At 42.2% G+C, this 18,014-nt stretch overlaps 1 protein-coding gene across 3 annotated transcripts; it reads right to left on the bottom strand.

Annotated features, from left to right (window-relative positions):
- Window positions 1–2,842: 2,842 nt before the first annotated feature.
- cnpy1 (canopy FGF signaling regulator 1) lies at window positions 2,843–15,586 on the bottom strand. Of its 3 annotated transcripts, none has more exons than XM_049011787.1 (6): window positions 15,510–15,586; window positions 12,743–12,851; window positions 9,085–9,200; window positions 4,076–4,285; window positions 3,478–3,574; window positions 2,843–3,036 (listed from the first exon to the last, which is right to left on the bottom strand). In XM_049011787.1, the coding sequence occupies exons 2-6, from the start codon at window positions 12,840–12,842 to the stop codon at window positions 2,996–2,998; spliced, it is 564 nt and encodes a 187-aa protein (XP_048867744.1). In that variant the 5' UTR covers window positions 12,843–12,851; window positions 15,510–15,586; the 3' UTR covers window positions 2,843–2,995. The 3 variants fall into 3 exon arrangements, with proteins under 3 accessions (XP_048867744.1, XP_048867745.1, XP_048867746.1); XM_049011788.1 differs by having other exon boundaries at window positions 12,743–12,848; window positions 15,510–15,565; XM_049011789.1 differs by lacking the exon at window positions 15,510–15,586 and adding an exon at window positions 15,292–15,309.
- Between the last annotated feature and the right edge of the window lie 2,428 nt (window positions 15,587–18,014).

Raw genomic sequence — 18,014 nt, 5'->3', positions numbered from 1 at the left:
GAAGTTAGGAGCAGCTACCATTTGCCTGATCGTCCATTGTGGGAATACAGAGAACTTATGGATACAGAAGATTGTCTTGACCGGCTTTATGAAAGAATGAACAAAAATGACATTTTACATGCAAAGTCCAGCTAAAGTTATATAAAGTACAAGGGGTTCCCTTCATACAGTGTGTTATTGACAAACACAAAATAATGGGCAACAATGGATCAAGTCTTACAGAACTGAAGAAAGGGGAAGTTTTTAAAATCGATAAACGGCAGCAGGAAGGGTCGGCTGAGAGACCCGCCCTGCCGACTTCGCGGGATAAGCACCTACAGGGTTAGAATGGCAGGCATCTCGTGGACAAAGATTTGAAAGGACACCGACTGGCACCTTGTAAAGTGGCACCTTGGAGACTTGGGACGGAGACGCTTCAGAGATGTGTATATTTGGTCCTGGAGTCGCAGCCATTAAACAGTCATTCCAAGCCAATTAATGAACGCCGTAATGAACTGGAGGCAGACAAAGAGCTGATGAAATGGCCTGGAGCGAACAGGCACCTGATTACCAAAACATTTCAAAGGATTACTGGCAGAAAAAAAAAAAAAAAAAAAAAAAACAGTATTTATGATTACAGCAGATAGTGTAAAATTAATAAAGCTGGGAAGCAAAACACGAATAAGATCATTTGACCAAAGGCTGGAATATATTGGTCAAATAAGTGAGGATTTTTTTCCAGGTATAACAGGAGGGAAGAAGCATCAGATTAGGTAGTTTGAGACCCAGGGACATTCGGATGGCATATCTATGAGCTGGTCAAAATTAAACATAGTAACAAACCACTGGGTTCTCTTGTGTGTAAAGAGGCATAGTTCTGGTCAAAAAAAAGTGCCAAAACCACTAAGCATCAGTCCCATTACAGGCCTGCTTATAGGAGGCAAAGTTAAATCATACGGAACTAGAGAGCTTGTAATTAAAATGTATATGTAGGCGTGATATTTCAGAATGATGAATCTATACAACATTCAGAAGTAGGTCTCCGATTTAGATTAATTAGTTCGGTACTCAAGATGACAGGACGAGAAATTAAAGCAAATAGCCTATGTTGCAGGCACGCGATGACTTGCATTTTGCGTTTTCTTTGCGCGGAAATTTTTTAAATTACGTAGAAGTTTCTGACACAGACATATAGATTTCTTTAAGTATTCCGCAGCAATGCTTAGATAAAAAGAAAATAATGCATTTACTCGCAATGTAAATATCTGAAAATACACATTTCAAAAGGTACATTTTTAAAAATTATTCTGCAGATGTAGGACTGAAAGAGAGTGAGAGAAAAAAAGTAGTTTTCCACTAAATGAGAAACCTTTTGAAGCATGAGAAGGAAGAGTGACTTTTAACTGGACATCCATGATGAGCGGATCACATCGACGACACGCGATTGACGACACGCGCAGTGCTCGGCCGCTGGCCCCACCCCCTTCCGGGATACAAGATCTGCTTCCCAGTCCAGGGATGGGTGTCGGTCAAGTTTTTCCGATACCAGTACCAGTAAAGGTACCTTGACTTTCATACCAGGTCCTGAATGATATTTTTTGCGATAAAGATTTTAGGAAATTAAAATTTTTAACCAAAATACAGTTATATTACAGTACAAATCTCACGTTTTAATTTTCAGCTCCTTGGCATTTTTAGGCACTCGTAATATCATAACATAAAAAAGGAACATTTTAATTAAGTTAAAGAAAGTAAAGGAGTTCACTGGGCTAGCATTGGTCCTAGCGTATATAAATAGCGCGCAGACAAACAGCACAGAGGAGTTCAGCAGAAATATCAGTTCTAATGAATGAATGCATTAATACTGCCAAGGACTCCAGATCCGTTAACCTGTCTATACACAGATGGCAGGGTCACAAATGCAAAGGGGAGGTTAAGTAATATGTTTTATGTTATTACACAACGGCTGAGAAATTTCTACTAAAAAAAAAAAATGCTTGCGCCAATCCATAAAGTACTTATTAGCTTAAGTTTCAATCAAATAAACACAATATGGTTTTTCCCTGCTTTTTCCTGTTAGCAATTCACCTATTGCCTCACAGTGCCTGCATAGGCACTTAAGCATAAAGTCGCATGAATCGTAAAAATGCAACATACATGTGGTCAGATGGAACACACTTTAAAAACAAAGATCTGTTTGCTTATAGATTTGCAAAAAACACTAATTACTAATCTATATTAAAATGTAGGCTATCATATGGGTTCAATTTATCAGTAATGAAGTTCGAAAAATGAAGGTTCATCTTATTGAGATACTGTTCCTTTAAGAAGTAGAACCACTGCATACAGTCCAGAATGTGGTTTGGTTTCACCTGAAAGGCCAAGTAGCCCAAGAGCCCATTAAGGGTTAATTACTCACACGCAACCTACAAAATGTTTACGAGTGACTGAAATTGGCATATTAGGCTGTAAATTAATCGCGGTTTGCCGAATATTCTCTTAGCAATTATCACTACAGCAGACCTGCCGTCTATGACAAAATAGTGAGCGAATTCGACGGAAGATTTTTCAGGTGAAATGCTTGTTTAATATCAGCGCGTTTTCCACTGCACGCGTCAACGAGATTTACTCTTTAGGTATCGAAATGTGATGCCGAATGACGAGACATTTTTCGATTCTCGATAGTACAGAAGTAATTCGGTCGGTACCAAAAGCATATTGAAGTACGGTACCCAGGCCACATGCTATGCCGAGACCAGCACACCTAACTGCTGTGCTGTGTTCTAGGTTTTTTTTTTTAAACAAAGTTTGATACTGCAAACCTGATCAGTGCATGACGGCGTTCATTGAACACATACAGGAGTTTTTCTTTAAATAGAAACTTTATTATTAAAATATTCAAAAATAGCTTCAAACAAAAGTTATAATTTCCAGCAATTGTTTAAGTCTGACAATGGTTTTGATACTTGGATTGTTTGTTCTTATTTCGACTTCGCCATCAGCGTCATCAGCTGGACTACAGTTCAGCACGAGAGGATGAGGCGCTTTTGCAGTGACCTGAATGTGGGAACAGACACACGTTTAGCTGAACTGGGAAATGTCGTAGGAGTCTACCAGTAGTCAGGTATTTAGAATAGTCATGATAAAACACTATGTTAAAATAGTCACCCGTTTTAAGAGCAAGCAAAAAGCCAATAATTCAGTGTGCGGTGTTTGTCTAACATTAAAACGACTCGGAGAAATTTAAGTGGGACACATTAATAATAAAAAAAGAAAATAGCAGCAGCCATCTTGGTTTCACAGTGGATATCTGGACAAATTTTTGACACTCCCTTGGTTGTATTTAGATTACCAAGCAAGTTCCATCTCATTAATAAAACTTTGAAAATATATATAAATTAATGAATGGATGTCAGACATTGTGGGGCATTTCTGAGAGTTTTAATGACTGACGGAGGACGAAGCCTGTAAAAGCCCAGCCCGCCCCCAGGAACACACCTGATACTTCGCTGCACAATGTGTCGACCACGTGGTCCTCCCCTTGCGTGAAGAGCGAGATGATTTTGTCCTCATAGTCCTCCACTATGCTTTCACACTGTGTTGGGGGGGGGTCGGGGAAAAGTGTTTACGTGCCACATACTGGCAGAACAAAGTCCTTATAAAGATCTCAATGGGAGGAGGGGGCTATGCAATATGTAACTTTTCTTGCAATACAAACAGTGCGCATTCAGTACAGTTACAATAAGATCAACAGCAGTCCGGTCCGTATCTCTGACTTCCTTGCATGAAGGATCTTCTTAGGAACACAACCACCCCACAGCGACCCAGTATTCTAGCTGGAGTAACAATATTCATTCGTCACTTAAGAGCAGCGAGGACACAGAAATTCAGGATTTCAACTTCAAATAAATCGCTGCAAAATAAGGTTTCTTCAGCCATGTATACATGAATAATTTTATTTATTTATTAAAAATTGCAAACAACTATCTACCGGATAATTGCATGAACAACAAATATCCCACCTCACATATCATACGACGACAGCATAAATAGTGCAATTTATTCATGCAGAGAGACCGGGCTGCGATGCACTTACGGCGAATTTCAGGGACTCTGAGCCGTGGGGGCCATCAAACTGGAAGTTCTTCAGGTCTGGAAAGTCACCCCCACCACTCTCCCTGGGAGCGAACCGCCGGTAGCTCTTCTCCTTGGTGTCTGGGTCCACGTGAAGTCCGTAGTCACTCATGCTATTGCAGACCTCCTCTAGCAGCTCAGTTAGGTGAGTCTCCGATCTAGCGAGAGGAACCTATCGAAAAGAACAGGGACATATGGAGAAGTGGTGGTACGTGGTCCGTTCCAGTGATTTGTTTCAAAGGATCCAGGACCTGCAGGTCCGATGCAATTCCATCTAAAGCAGGCTGCAGAGAAAAGAGCTTGGACTGGAAAAAAGATCAGCGGAGTTCATTTTGGGATCATCTAGCAAAATCTGCCGGTGTCATCGGTGGGCATCTATGTCACCTAAATGTCCCCGCCCTTTTCTAAATTTAAAAAAGCCCCAACTGCCATCATTGTGCCCCTAAACCAACTACATTAAAGGTCAAAGGTCACCCTTTCACTTGGCAACGGGATGGGAAACGCGGAAGCGTCTAGACAGGTCAAGGTGCAGAGTGCCCCTATCCACCAACACCCCCCCCCCCCCAACACTGCCACAGAGCCTTCCGGAAGGGGGTGTCAACCGCAGCCAAGTGCAGGGTAAACAGGAGAGTCATCCTTTGGCCCCTGAAAGCGGTTCTGGCCAGCTGATCAAAGCTGGAAGCCCTCATGTGAACTGCCCGGGCAAAGGGCAGAGAAAGGTTGGGGTAGGGGGTGACCCCAAGGGGTGGGGTGGGGGGGGGGGGGGGGTTGAAATGCAGATGAACTGGATCACTGCGACGTGGATATGTCCACGACCCCCATTGTCCTCTTTGAGACGCAGTACGGATCCTTCCGGTCCCACGGATTGCATTGGGGAGCCATGGAGCCCCCTCTCACATGTGTGCCACGCTGACACAAAGAAGCTTCCGGGGCTGCAGCCATCTGCTGATGTCTGGGATGAAAAGTGCCGGGAAGAGAATGAGCCCCAGCACGCATTTGGTCTCAGATATGACACCCCCCCCCAACACAGAAAGGTGTAAAGCGACAGAGGTGACCACTGTGGCCAGCATGAACCCAACTCACACTTCTGAAACCAAACACAAATTTCGGGTCTGAATGGACCTTCTTCATTTCGCACATTTTATGCATTTAAAAAAATAAAAAATAAATAAAAGTTTAAAAAGTGATCACTGGGTTAACGGCCATAAAGAAAGACCTTCCTCTGTCGTGTCAAGAGATTGAACACATTTAATGTGCATACCAGCTTACTTTCTTTGGTGGAAGAAAATTCTTCAAAAGCCCTACATAGACATAAAAAGGTGTTCATGTTATTGAAAGTGTAGCCTTAATTAAAAATAAATAATAATGAACAATCTTTTAGATGGTATGCTGAAGCCTGAGCTGACAGCAGTTATGGAGCAATCCATGAGGAGTGGGGAGAAGAGAATTAAAACTCCTTCCCTTAACAGTCTGAGGGTTTTGAATAGAACCTGTCAATAAGGAATTTGCGGAGGAATAAAGGGGAGGCTGGGCCCTGGTGCCAGAGAAAAGGGGGCTTCACAGGCCCGGTGTCCCCTATTCAGCCCCCCCTTTGGAGACACCCGTCATTGTCACGGTGCGAGAGCTTTTTAATTTCCTGCGTTGGATGCCAAACGCGAAAAAAAAAAAAACCTACGTTTTTATTGCATTGCTAAAAAGTTTGACCTTTTTTCTCTCCCCTGAAAACAGGATTTTCAGAAACCTAAAGTCACAAAATGTTTAATCTTCGTGTAAAGTCTGCAGCATGATAGGGGTCCACATGCTGTAGTTGTATTATTAATGTCCGTGTCACTTGGGAGCCTTTTGTGATGCGAACGTCACGAGATTCGGGGGAAACGTTTAATCTGCAGTTCCGCTCGTGAATATTTAACGGGGTCTCTGATGTTTGTGGCTGCGTGCTCAATGCAGACGCCTACCTGCCGATCCGCCGAGCACGCGGGCCAGGGCTGCGACGGCCTCTCCGCCAAGGCGGCACGGGGGACCCGCGCGGAGGAGGCCCGGCTGTGGTTAACGGCATTATAAAATCGGCTCCCTGTTTGGGACACCCGGGTCCCGTCCTCCTCCTCCTCCTCCTACAGTATGCAGATAAGATCTAATTGTCCCCCGTTTACCGGGGAGAGGCAAGCGGCCCCTTCGGTTCCGGGGAGACCGCAAAAACTACGTTTAAAGGGGACTCGAGTCACTGCGTGAAATGAACACGAACTGAAGCCATACCAGGTGCGCCGCGCTCAAACTCGTTTACACAGACTGCTGAGCGCACCGACGACGCGCGTTTAATTGTGTTTGCGGATGGGGGTCAGACGGGAATCCCCCAAAGAAAGAGGCTGCTTCCTACACCGAGTTCAGGCTGTAATTTCTCCGCGGCTCCTGTACGGAGTTAAAAACACAATCTATCACGAACAAAATCATTCCAGGCCCCATTTCTGACATGTGCAAAGGCATTTGTGACCCACCAAAAAAAAACATGCGTTCAAACTGCTGCAAGGGTTTCTCTTCGGAGAAGGAAATGATCGTGCAGACCAGCTCAGCGCCGTTCAGTCATACAGACTCAGCTTATGACCCTCTAAGCCCTGGTTCCGGGTCAGAGAGACCTTTACACATATAAATTACTTTTAAACAACAACAAACATGAAATCCTACACGGCCAACACCCAATCTGACCAGATTTCCTAATGCTGGGCATAGAAAACTCCAGAAAACCAATCACTACATAAAAAAGAAAATGAATAAAATGCTTAAATATGCATTAAGTGATTAAAATGCCAGATCCATTCTAAACCTACCAAGTGAATGAAGACATTCAAAGTGTAAACCTTGAATAGTAATTTTATCCCTGTGATATACAGGGATGCGAAGTAAAAATGTTTGAAAAGAAAAACCTTAAATGACCAATAAATAAATTAATAATAATAATAATAATAATAATAATAATAATAATAATTATTATTATTATTATTATTTTTTTTTTTTCTTATTATTATTATAAAACAAAATCAAACATTAGCAGCAAATCTAAGCCAAGCAAGAGCGTTGGAAAGTGAAAATTTAAAAGAAACTGGAATAATGGTAAAAAAAAAAAAAAAAAAAAAAAAAAAAAAAAAAAAAACATTTGGATTCCTAGAATTTATCTTATCACTTTACAGAAAGACAGAACTGTGCACAGTAAATTTTGACGTTTTACACATTTTAATGTAGCTCAATTACGAAGCGTTTCAGAAATGCGACTGGCTGACTTAGCGCTGCATTGCCAGCATTCAGCTACCGTGCGAAACGTGGCCGTCCTGGCGGCCGACGGGCTGCTCGCTGATGTGTCTGGCTGGATGGGGCCGCTCGATGTTTGATCGGGCTGTTTCAGGTTAGAAGGAGGCCTACTTACTCACATGCAGACACCCTCTCCAGACCCTGCGCTGGCTGGAAGCTTTAGCGAAAGCTAGGCGCTTCATGGACAGCGTTAGCGCTGTCCGGCCCATAACACACAAGATAATTTTATGCCTTTCAGACTTTCGGCGCTTGTATTCGGCTGCTCGACGGATCATTCCACGCTAGCGTAGCACGCTTTTAGAAACGTTAACGTCTTACTAGAGCTCTAAAAACACCCGTGCCGAAGGTCGCGCGGACCAGCCAGCCAAGACACGGCACCTGTGACACGGACTGCCATGGAGGCTGGTTCTGGTCACCCAAAACAGTTTCGCGGAAGGGAGTACAGTAACGGTCCAACAGCTGGACGAGTCCAGTGGACCGTAGGCAGAGAGCCTCACAAGGATAGAATTTCAAAAATATCACCAGAGGCCCAGGAACCCAATGATGATCCAAACACATAAGAGGATAAGTCATGCAGCGGAGTCCGCTGGCTGGCATCAAAATGCCACAGCCACTGGTGGCCATCCAGGTTCTTATGCTTCTCACTGACGTTAGTGAGAACCAGTAGAACGCAGCGTGGAAACAGCCCTTAAAAACATCACACTGTTCGGCATATACCATTTACGCCATTATCTAAATACGCGTGACATTAACATCATTCTGTGTACATTACAGACGCCTTCAGCTTCCAGCTTGCACCCAGAACTCAGTGGCCCGAACCCGCAGTCATTACAAGTTTATTGTAGAAAAACAGGACTCTGGCTGATCTATTTTGCTATTGAAAGCGAGACATTTGCAGGCCCAAGTCTGATATTTGTAAACAAAACACATTTCTGTAATAAGTTGCGGATTTTGGATGGATATCATCCTTGCACGACGGAACCTGCAAAAGCCCAAAACAGTGCACGAAAACGACTTCCCATCTGAAAATGTTTAGGAAATAGGGAATACATTAAAACCACCCTCGACCATCAACCGGAAGACCCTGAAGAGAAGTAGGAATTCAAAGGCCTATACATTTGTAAAATGGCAAAAATAGTCGTTTTCACATTTCTGCGAAAACTAATCTAATTCTGCTTGATACATCTGAATTTGCAACAAGTAATTTTTTATGACGAGAAACTTACGATAGTCTCAGATAGATCAGGTTACGATAGTCTGCGTTACGATATTTCGACTTTACAATGGCTAAATGTTTTCCCACTTTCAGGAGATTATTCAATAAATTGTATGATATGTTCAACACTTTATTATAAAATAGGCTTTGTGTTAATGATTTTGCCCAACTGTAGGCTAATTCAAGTGTTCTAAGCATGTGTCTAAGGCAGGCTAGGCTACGATGTTTGTTAAGATAGGTGTACTGTATTAGAATTCATTTTCACCTTACGATAGTTGCGCCTTATAACAGGTTTTTCGGAATGTAATGCCATCATATCCCAGGGAGTGTCTGTGCAGTCTGGCCTTCACTAGTCATAAGTTTATCAGCATGTAAACTACAAAGCTTGTTATCACACTTTTAAATGACCGCATTAAAATGATTAAAACTACTTCGATCTGACTCCGACGATTTACCTTTTTGTCATCCAGGCTTCCGTCCGGATTGAGCCGAAAACTCCCCACATGGATGGTCTTCTTCGGGTCGACTCGGCTGATGGAGTAGTTCAGCTCATCAGCAAGTGCCCTGCAGGCTGCGTCAACAAAGTGACTTCAAGGTGAGACACCAAGATCCATAATAAAAAATATAATTATCCACACAAGGATTAAAACCACAGACAAGTTTTTCATGCAAAGGAATACAAATTTAGTCAAAACAGGTGAACGTAATTATTAAATGATTTTGTTAGAACAGTTTGAAATGCAATCTAAAAAAAAAATACACACACACACATACATTACATACATTTATGCTGTTTTAATGGACACTCACGTCAGATGCTGTGACCCCAAGAAACTCAGTGTTTTCACTCAAGCCACTGGGGTTAAACTCTTTGCCAAGGGGTCTGACGCCAGGGGCTCCTCACTGAGCCCAAATCTCCAGCTTTTCGTTAATAAGTCAGGCTCCTTAACCACTCTGCCCCCTGCTGACACACCAGCTGCCCCGTTAACTCCTAATTTAATTGGTGCAAAACCGAACACTACTGTGACAGGTTCAAATCTGAAGTTTTTTTTTTTTTTTAGAAAAAAAAAACGAATCCTCAGAAATAAGGGTATAAAAACCATTACAGGATTCATGCACGCACCTTAGTTCATCAAATCGCACAATTTGTTCACAAAAAACATTCCCTTCTTTTGTATAGTTATGTGTCAGCAACCTAATCTGACTATAGAAACACACACAAAGTCAAAAGCCAAACGCCAGTGGCTGGAGAAAGTGGAAGGATGGGTTCTGGAGGGGTGGGGGGGGGGGGGGGGGGGGGGGGGAAGGTGGACAGCAGCTGGCATTTGGTACCGTCACACCACGGGCGATGGCGGATGGGGTGACCATCCAATCAGTTCTGCCCATACAAAAGGTCAGGCAATCTTATAAGATGTTTCGCTGCAGTCATGACAGCAGAGCATGGGGGCCACTGGGCCGGGGCGGACGGGCGGGCGGGGGGGGGGTGGGAGGAAGGCGATGGCGCGATTCTGTTCCTGGCACGATATTCACCAAGTGAGATCAGCCAGCCGTAAAAACTGCGGCGAAACAGGCACGAGGACCTGGTGTGCAGGTGCGCCGAGGTATGGCAGACACTCCTGGACACGCCCACTGGCAAGTGGGCCGCTCAACCCTGAACCCACAATGCACCTTGGTCCTAGTCAGTCAAGCATTGTGGTGAAGGAGGCAAAAGCACCACGGAACGGAACTGAACAAAAACTCAACAAATGAAGGGTGCTTCAGCTTTACTTATTAAAGCGCTTATTTCTAACGACCACGTTAATATATTGCATGACAATTCAAATACAACTTTTATTAGTTTAAGAGACTTACATTGCCAAATGTCAACAGGATAAATCTTTGGTATATGTAGGCCCGCAGGTAACCTATTTGCATATATACACGCAAATTCTTAGAAATAAATGTTTGGAAATCCTGATACCCATGTGCAGACAGCGACAGCATATCTGCAGCGCGATTCGCACTCTGCCTTCTGACACCTGACGTGTTTGATGTGCCGTTAGCGAAACCGGGCGGCAAAAGCTGCTGTGGTAGCAGACTCGCAGCTGAATGACGCCAAGCGCGTAACCCCAGCTGCTGCCCGTAACAGTCAAAGGATGTTTTATTTTCAGCCTGCAAACTGACCCCCCCCCCCCCCAAAACAAATAAACAGAATCAGTACTTCCCAGTTACATTAGAAAGTGCCACTTACAACACTGAATCAGTCTGCAATCAAATCCTTGATAATTTAATACAAATCTGCCTGCTCCTGCGTAAACTTTTAATGCAGTTTCAAATTTTAAACGCTGCGTAATTGCATAAGCTGTGGGGAAAATAATTTCATAGCAGGAGAATTTAAACTAATTATAGAGAATCATTCTGAAGGAGCAGAGTACATTTGCGTCTTATCTAATTTCCGTGAAGCCGTTGTTTTTAGCTCGAGTTATATCCTAATGCTGATGAAGTGATACCCTGTGGAGGGGGGGGGGGGGGCTATATCGCTAAACAGTGGAAGGAAATGGTAATGAACAAAAAGGGCTACCAAGACTGACAAAAAAACAGATTTCATCTGGACCCGAGTCGATCGGCCCTCTCTTGAGATCACCAGCTATCGCTGATGATTCACCAAAGCCCGAAATTGGTCATCGTTGAGCCATGACAGCTAAGAATTGCGGGCCACTATTAAGGCACTTCGCTAATCCAAGTTCTCCGGCTGCCCTCTTCAAGAGACACCTCAGTGGGAAACAGGGAGGCATCTCACCGCGAATGAGAACGGGAGGCGTCAGATGACCACAGCGAGATCAGGATCGGCTCTCAGGCCGGTCACAGTCTGCTGGAGCGATTACACAATAAACCAGGCCCAAGCAAAACAGCTTCATTAATACACACCTTCATATCGATCATCTAACCTTCACTATGACTAAACATTCACTCTAAAATTGAATCCAACTGCTTTGCTAGACCTTGCATACTAGATGCTGTACAAGTACAAATGTAATTCCTCTTCGACAACAAATAATGACTTACTGCCTCGCTGTATCAAAACGGCATTGAATCTTTACAGACCAGTCTAAGAGGGACAAAGAAACACTTCCTCGCTCTGCGATACGGCGGTTACAATCAAGTAACTCAAACTGCCAGTCAGACACAATGAGATGTGTAAACTAGTACACTCCAGTGGCTGAATGCACCGTGGTGCAGACTCAATTTTAAATGAATGAAAATGAATGAGTGTCTCGGATAGAGCAGCAAAGACCTGCCAGGTAAATCATAGGTGGTGAGGCTGGCATTTGTTGGGCCAAATTACTTGATTTTTTTAAATTGTTATAATGGACAGAAAGTCTGCTTGATTTCCTAAGTCCCTAAAACCCCTGGTGCACACTGGGAGATTATAAAGACAGGAAATGAAGAGCCAATTCAGGTGAGGAGGAGGCAGATTTAGGGACGCCCGTGCACAGACTTCGTCTACACCCACACGGGTCAAAATGGAGGCCGCCGCCCCGTGAGGGAGCCAGCGTCAGTCACCCGCCCTCCTGAAGCACCGCTGAAGCCGGCGGGATTCGCCGGGGGGGAGGTGGCCGCTGGGGACCGAAAGCCCCCTTCGCCTGCCATTTCATCACGAAACCAATAAAACAAACATGGAACATGGAAATAGAAAAATCGCCACAGGGGATGATGGGCACACTACATGCCGTCCACACGCTGCATCAGAAAAGGCCACAAAAATAACAATGAAGAAGAAAAAAAACAAAAAACAAAAATCTAAATTAAATGTGTGCAAGATTTACAAACTGAGGAACTACCAAAATCAGCTGATATTTCTGTTTGGGTGGATTGCTGAGGTACTGTAGCATAATTTAATATAATCAGTACTGCTATAGGTGTTTATCAAACATTACACAATATTTTTGAGTTTATAACCATGGAAACAGAAACTGATGTAACAAACAGTTTAAATTCTCAGAACTGATGTGAACATCATGGCTCCCGTGTAAAATGACAGTAGTCAGTAAAAACACAAGCTTTACTGCTGTTAACAGTCGGGCGCATGTGTCAGCCACCCATATTCGGCAGCGCTGCCACTTCACCGCTCACCTGAGCAGTACAGCATCTTATCTTTCTTTCCCTCCGCCGTCTTGCTGAGGACAGCCATCGCCACGACGACAAGGGTCATCCGAGCCAGGCACAGAGCCATTTCAGCCTGCTGCGAGGGAACAGGACACATCGTCACACAGGCAATGGGCACCCGCTTCGATTTACAGACTGGATTCAGACACTGTTCACCTTAGCTGCTGTTTCAGCTATTTTCATCTTTACCAGTTTTCATTTGGATCTTAAGATCTTGGAGTTTATTTTAACCTGATATTAAACAAATGCTCCTAAACTGCCTTCAAATTAATCAGGCATTCGACAGAACCTAAATTTCGGGTATTTCTGTGTTTTCTCTGGACAATCCAACAGTTTTGATAACAGATACAAACATAACGGACCCCTGGTGCTAGTTATAATAACCACAATCAGATTTAAACCACTAGTTACTTTAAAGAGAAACCAAGTTAGTATTCAGCATAAAATTAAAATAATCTGGAGCCGAGACAGTGGATCCGTGAGATGGTTGGCATATTTCTAAATTTCTGAAGCTATGGAATGTGGGTGTCTTTAGCGTGAATGTTAAACTGGAAAAGGGGTCCGGACTGCACCCTTTACGTTTAGTGTGGAAAGAGTTGATTCTGCACTTTCCGCAAAATCCTCACAGCTTAAGAGAGGACAGTAAATACTAAATAAAATCATCGCTGTTAAATCTGGGCCAGACAAAGCAAGACAGTACTTTAAGATGCAAGCATTACACCCTTTTACTACCCAGTCACATTTCACTTTTGTAATAGACACCAGAACACGTACAGATAAGCATATTGTGACAGATTTTCACACGAATGCATTCAAACACATTTTTTAAATGTCTTTATTGTACACCAAGTGCACAGTTCAAAGTACAAATAAGGCCATTAAGGAATCTGCAATTAAATCATCTTAACATACAAGTAACCTGAAACATTTCATGCATCCATCCATGATCTAATGACTGAAGTCCATATACTGCACAAGCACAGAAGCTATGTACAAGTTAGGGAGCCCAGTCAGAGATGGACATTTTTTTTTTTATCAGCAAAAAAAAATAAAAATAAAATTTGGCCATTATCAGGGCTGACAAACAGACGTCTGAGATGCAGGTCTTTCTGAGAGGCCTAAACTACATATGAACATTATCGGTGGCAACTTACCTCTGAAAAATCTGAAAGAAAACGAGATGCTCGTGCATCATGAACATCGTCATATGAAGGCAACATACCCGTATTTAATCTAAAGACATGTCCCTCATTAATGGCGAACTAACCTTTGACATACACACGAAAAAAAGTAGTAGAAAAACATGACCTCCAATAAGCACCGAGTGTAATATGTATAATTAATATTTATTGTGTCGTATAATTAAGGGGAACTGTTTGTACACTATATTCAGAGCGCTTGTCTGGCACATACTGCACAAAACGATGCACTGTGCACATAAAGTCCGGCATAATTAGTTGTCTAAAATATAAAATCAGTTAAGCAAAAAAAAGTACTTAATTGTCTCATTTGTATTTCAACCCGCTTGCTTAGTATCCGAAAGAAAGTTCTTATTACCACAACGCCCAAACGTAATACTTACCCCTAAATGTTCCTAAAGGTCTGACGTCACAACTACTTCATTTAAGTCCCATACAAACGTGGCCATTTCTTGGTAATTTAGTATGCGGATTTCCCATTCAAAGTTAAATTGTAAAGCATTGTTTGTTGTTTTAGGTAAGAAAAGACCCATACACGTCCGCAGAGCGAATGTCCTTCTGGACCTCTGCGAAACCGCACTGTTTCCTCCGCTTTTACAGATCTGCGTATATGAAGTTCAGGACAGTCAGGAACCTGAAAGACCGGCTGAAGAAAATGCAGAAGTCCGATACCAGTAAAATGCATTTTTAAACCCAAGGCTTTCTTTAACCGTGAATATGGGCAGATACAAATGTCATGTAATGTAAACATATTATCAGGGACAGTTACCAGAACTTGGTAGCATTTAGTTATTTAACATTAGTATTGCGAAACTTGATAGCGATATTTCAACATACACGATGTTTTTCAAAGAAAAACTGATTACGAGAAATGAGTGTTATCGCGGGTGAAAACAAAAACTAATTTTTAAAAACTGCAATCTACTTTAATCTTTGTGTATCAGTGAAGGGAACTGCGACTTGTTTATACGAAATTTTGATAAAAGAAAAATAAAATAAAATCAATGAGTCCGCCTTAAGCTAAAGAGGCTAATCTGCCTGTTTATTTAATTTAACCATATGGCAGCCCACAATTAATGTATTCATCTTGCTAGGTAAACAAAAAGATGAGTCATCCCGTGTGGAATTATACATGAGAAGTGTCCAAACGCATACACAGCAAATCCACCGGATACCTGTAGCTAAGTCCTCTTTCTACCGAGTAAGAAAAGTTTCTTTACATTCTCCGTATGTTAAGGCAGACACAAAATAGACTTATGTTTAAAGTTTAAAGTTAAAAATACACGGCTTGGTGTCCCATAAGGTCAGCTACCTTACCTGAGTATAAATGAAAACCTGTAAGGTGAGAAAGAACGTGGGAAACTTTTTCAGCGTAGGCAATAAATGGATTACGTTTAGATATTATGTATTTGCTCCAACAAACTACGCCCTGAGCTTGTGTTCCAGTTTCACAAAATTGATGTGTGTCCGTTTGTGCTCTATTAATGCATTTGGAGGAAGAATGTACATTTTACATCAGATAAAGAGACACTTACGTGCTTGTCTCTGGCGCTGCCACGATCGACGAGGGGGAGGGCTTTGAGAAAGACGAACAGCTAGGCAGCCAATAGAATTATAAATACAGGGCTTTTGTCCAATCACAAGCGAGGGAATAACTTCTTAACATCCGGATGTGCGGCGAGACATATTAGATCAATTCATTGACTAACAAACTGAAGCCGATTTTCCTCTCTCAAAGATTATGTTTAACTCTAAGACTGTCTCAGTAATAACGTTTTTGCATGCTGATGCGCATTTGCGGGTGGTTAAATGAGGTTTTGTCGTTTGGTAACTACATAAAACAGGCATGTTTGAACACGTTACCATAATTAATATAAACATTTTAGAAAGTTCAGCTGAAATATATTAAATGTTCCAGTTTTTAGGTAGACACAGTTCGGCCGATTCGTTTGTGTTCTGATGAGCCCAACTAGATGAAGAATTTGTTGGGACTGTTCGTGTATTCGCTGTTTTTGCCAACAGGGGGATGGTGTCTGGCCGTATAGGAGGCATTTCTCCAGATAGTTCTGTCCTCTGTATGGGTCTGCAGGCTTCCCAATGGCATGTTCAGGTTTTCATTAGGTAGGCCATATTTAGGCTGTTGACTGCAGTGACCCATTCCTGCTGAGCATCTAAATGGCAGAGATTGTAATCCGCGGGATATCTCAGCATCTAAGCCTCCTGTTGTTTACAGGCAGTTTAATCGATGTTATTATTAGACTTTATTCAACGTAGAAATGCCTCTTTCTGGATGAGTAGAAAATGCTCTCAGTGTGCTGTTGTTTAACAGAAGATTGCGGTTCAATCGCAGCAGCATTGCTTTAAAGAATCTCCAGTTTTATAGTGGATCTGGGGCTGGGAGGATCCAAGAAATGTCCCAAGAATGGCTTTGTTTTTGTATGACAGAGCAAGCTCTCTTAACCTGAATTACTATAGTAATATACGCAGTCATGTAAAGTAGAAGTTTATATCTTTTAAGCTTAAGGGAGGGTTTTAATTCCAGGCGCCTGGCTTGGCTTGCATGTTATGGTAAATGTAAAAATACTGCGAAACTTTAAACACCAGATGGAACCTAGGAGAGCCAAGATGACGCGATTGTTATTGCCTTATTGTGGTTATTAAGGTTCACAAGTTTCAGTTTCCTATGATATTGGACAGACATATTGTATAGGATTAGCCCTTATAACAGGGACGGGCATAGAGTCTTGTCCTGAATTGGCCATTGGGTATGTAGACCTTTGCTACAACTCCCTAATTAGGTTACTAATAGAGGACTGATTGGTTGAAGAGTCCTCACACCTGGGTTTGACCAGCTGACCTAAAGGTTATCCCACAAACCTGCACACACACTGGCTCTTTTGGATACGATTGGCCAACCCTGCCTTATAATGTGTGCCGATGTGTGAATGTCCTGTATTTCACTGGTGTATCCTGCTTTTAAAACCCAGTTCCTTCTAAATTACATCACTGAGTATAAGAGAAGGAGTGAGGCTGATATACAGTCTTATTTTGTCCTGCCACCTGAATATATATATCCAAGACACATCAGGAAAAACCTTTACATGAAACAATGATCAGGTGGTCAAGATATGGGAAAGGTTTCATGTGAGTTTATTGTGATTCCAAGTAATCTACTTCTTTAAAATTAGTATTTTTTTCTTTTCATGTGTTTTATGATTGTAAAAACGACAATTCACTACAACTGTATGTGAGATTTCATGTCCAAATTTTTCGCCCAAGTTTAAATCCACATTTTATTGTCTTTGGGGAGAAAGGAGAAACAAAAGTATCAGGAAGTGAAATGTAAAATAAGGAGGTCCCAGCACTTAATCGTGTAGCACTCCCACGAACAGACATAATTCTGAAACCAAACATTTCAAGGTGATCTATTAGCTGCAGGAATAGAAACAATACCTGGTTCTTTTGAAATATTTTACGTTGGGCCCAGTCTGAAGAAAGCTAAGTAGCTCTATGTATAAGTTTGCCTAAAAATCCAGTGAGATTGAACCACAAAGCGGTAGGCTATCCATATATTAACAAGCCATGCAAAAAGTAATCAATTTCAAAACAAATAGTCGTACACACGTCATTGCATTGTTGGATATTTAATGCCACTGAGTAATTATCTCGATCTAGGTTTTATCAGAGATATCTGAAAGAGTGAAAACACTGGAACATTGGAACTGGAACACTGCCCTAACAGGGAAGTCAATTGGAATTTTTTTGTTTGTCTTAATCAAGAAAAATCCCTATACACTTTCTTAAAATTTGAATCTTCCACATCTCTCTGGCCTTAAAGCATTGATCTGAGAAAGGTATTGACATTTCTTCTTTATCATCTGACCACATAACGAGCCCTAATATTGATGAGATTGTGTTATCCTCATCTTCCTGGTGTCTGTTGTAGTCTATGTTGATGTCACTTGGTTCTGGAGGACTGGTGCATGTCTGGTGATGACCCTTTATCAGCAGCAGTCTCAATTTCAGATTTATAACCTTTT

The sequence above is a fragment of the Brienomyrus brachyistius genome, chromosome 4 (assembly GCF_023856365.1).
Source record: "Brienomyrus brachyistius isolate T26 chromosome 4, BBRACH_0.4, whole genome shotgun sequence".
Taxonomy (NCBI): Eukaryota; Metazoa; Chordata; class Actinopteri; order Osteoglossiformes; family Mormyridae; genus Brienomyrus; species Brienomyrus brachyistius.
The sequence above is the reverse complement of the archived record's forward strand: the minus strand, read 5'-3'. Positions and strand labels throughout refer to the sequence as shown.

What these genes read in the sequence shown, in the direction of transcription:
- cnpy1 (XM_049011787.1), bottom strand. Translation starts at nt 12,842, where the DNA reads ATGGCTCTGTGCCTGGCTCGGATGACCCTTGTCGTCGTGGCGATGGCT. An exon ending in TAAGATGCTGTACTGCTCAG is followed by an intron (nt 9,201 to 12,742) that starts GTGAGCGGTGAA and finishes TTGTTGACGCAG; the next exon opens with CCTGCAGGGCACTTGCTGAT. An exon ending in GAAGCCTGGATGACAAAAAG is followed by an intron (nt 4,286 to 9,084) that starts GTAAATCGTCGG and finishes TCTTTTCGATAG; the next exon opens with GTTCCTCTCGCTAGATCGGA.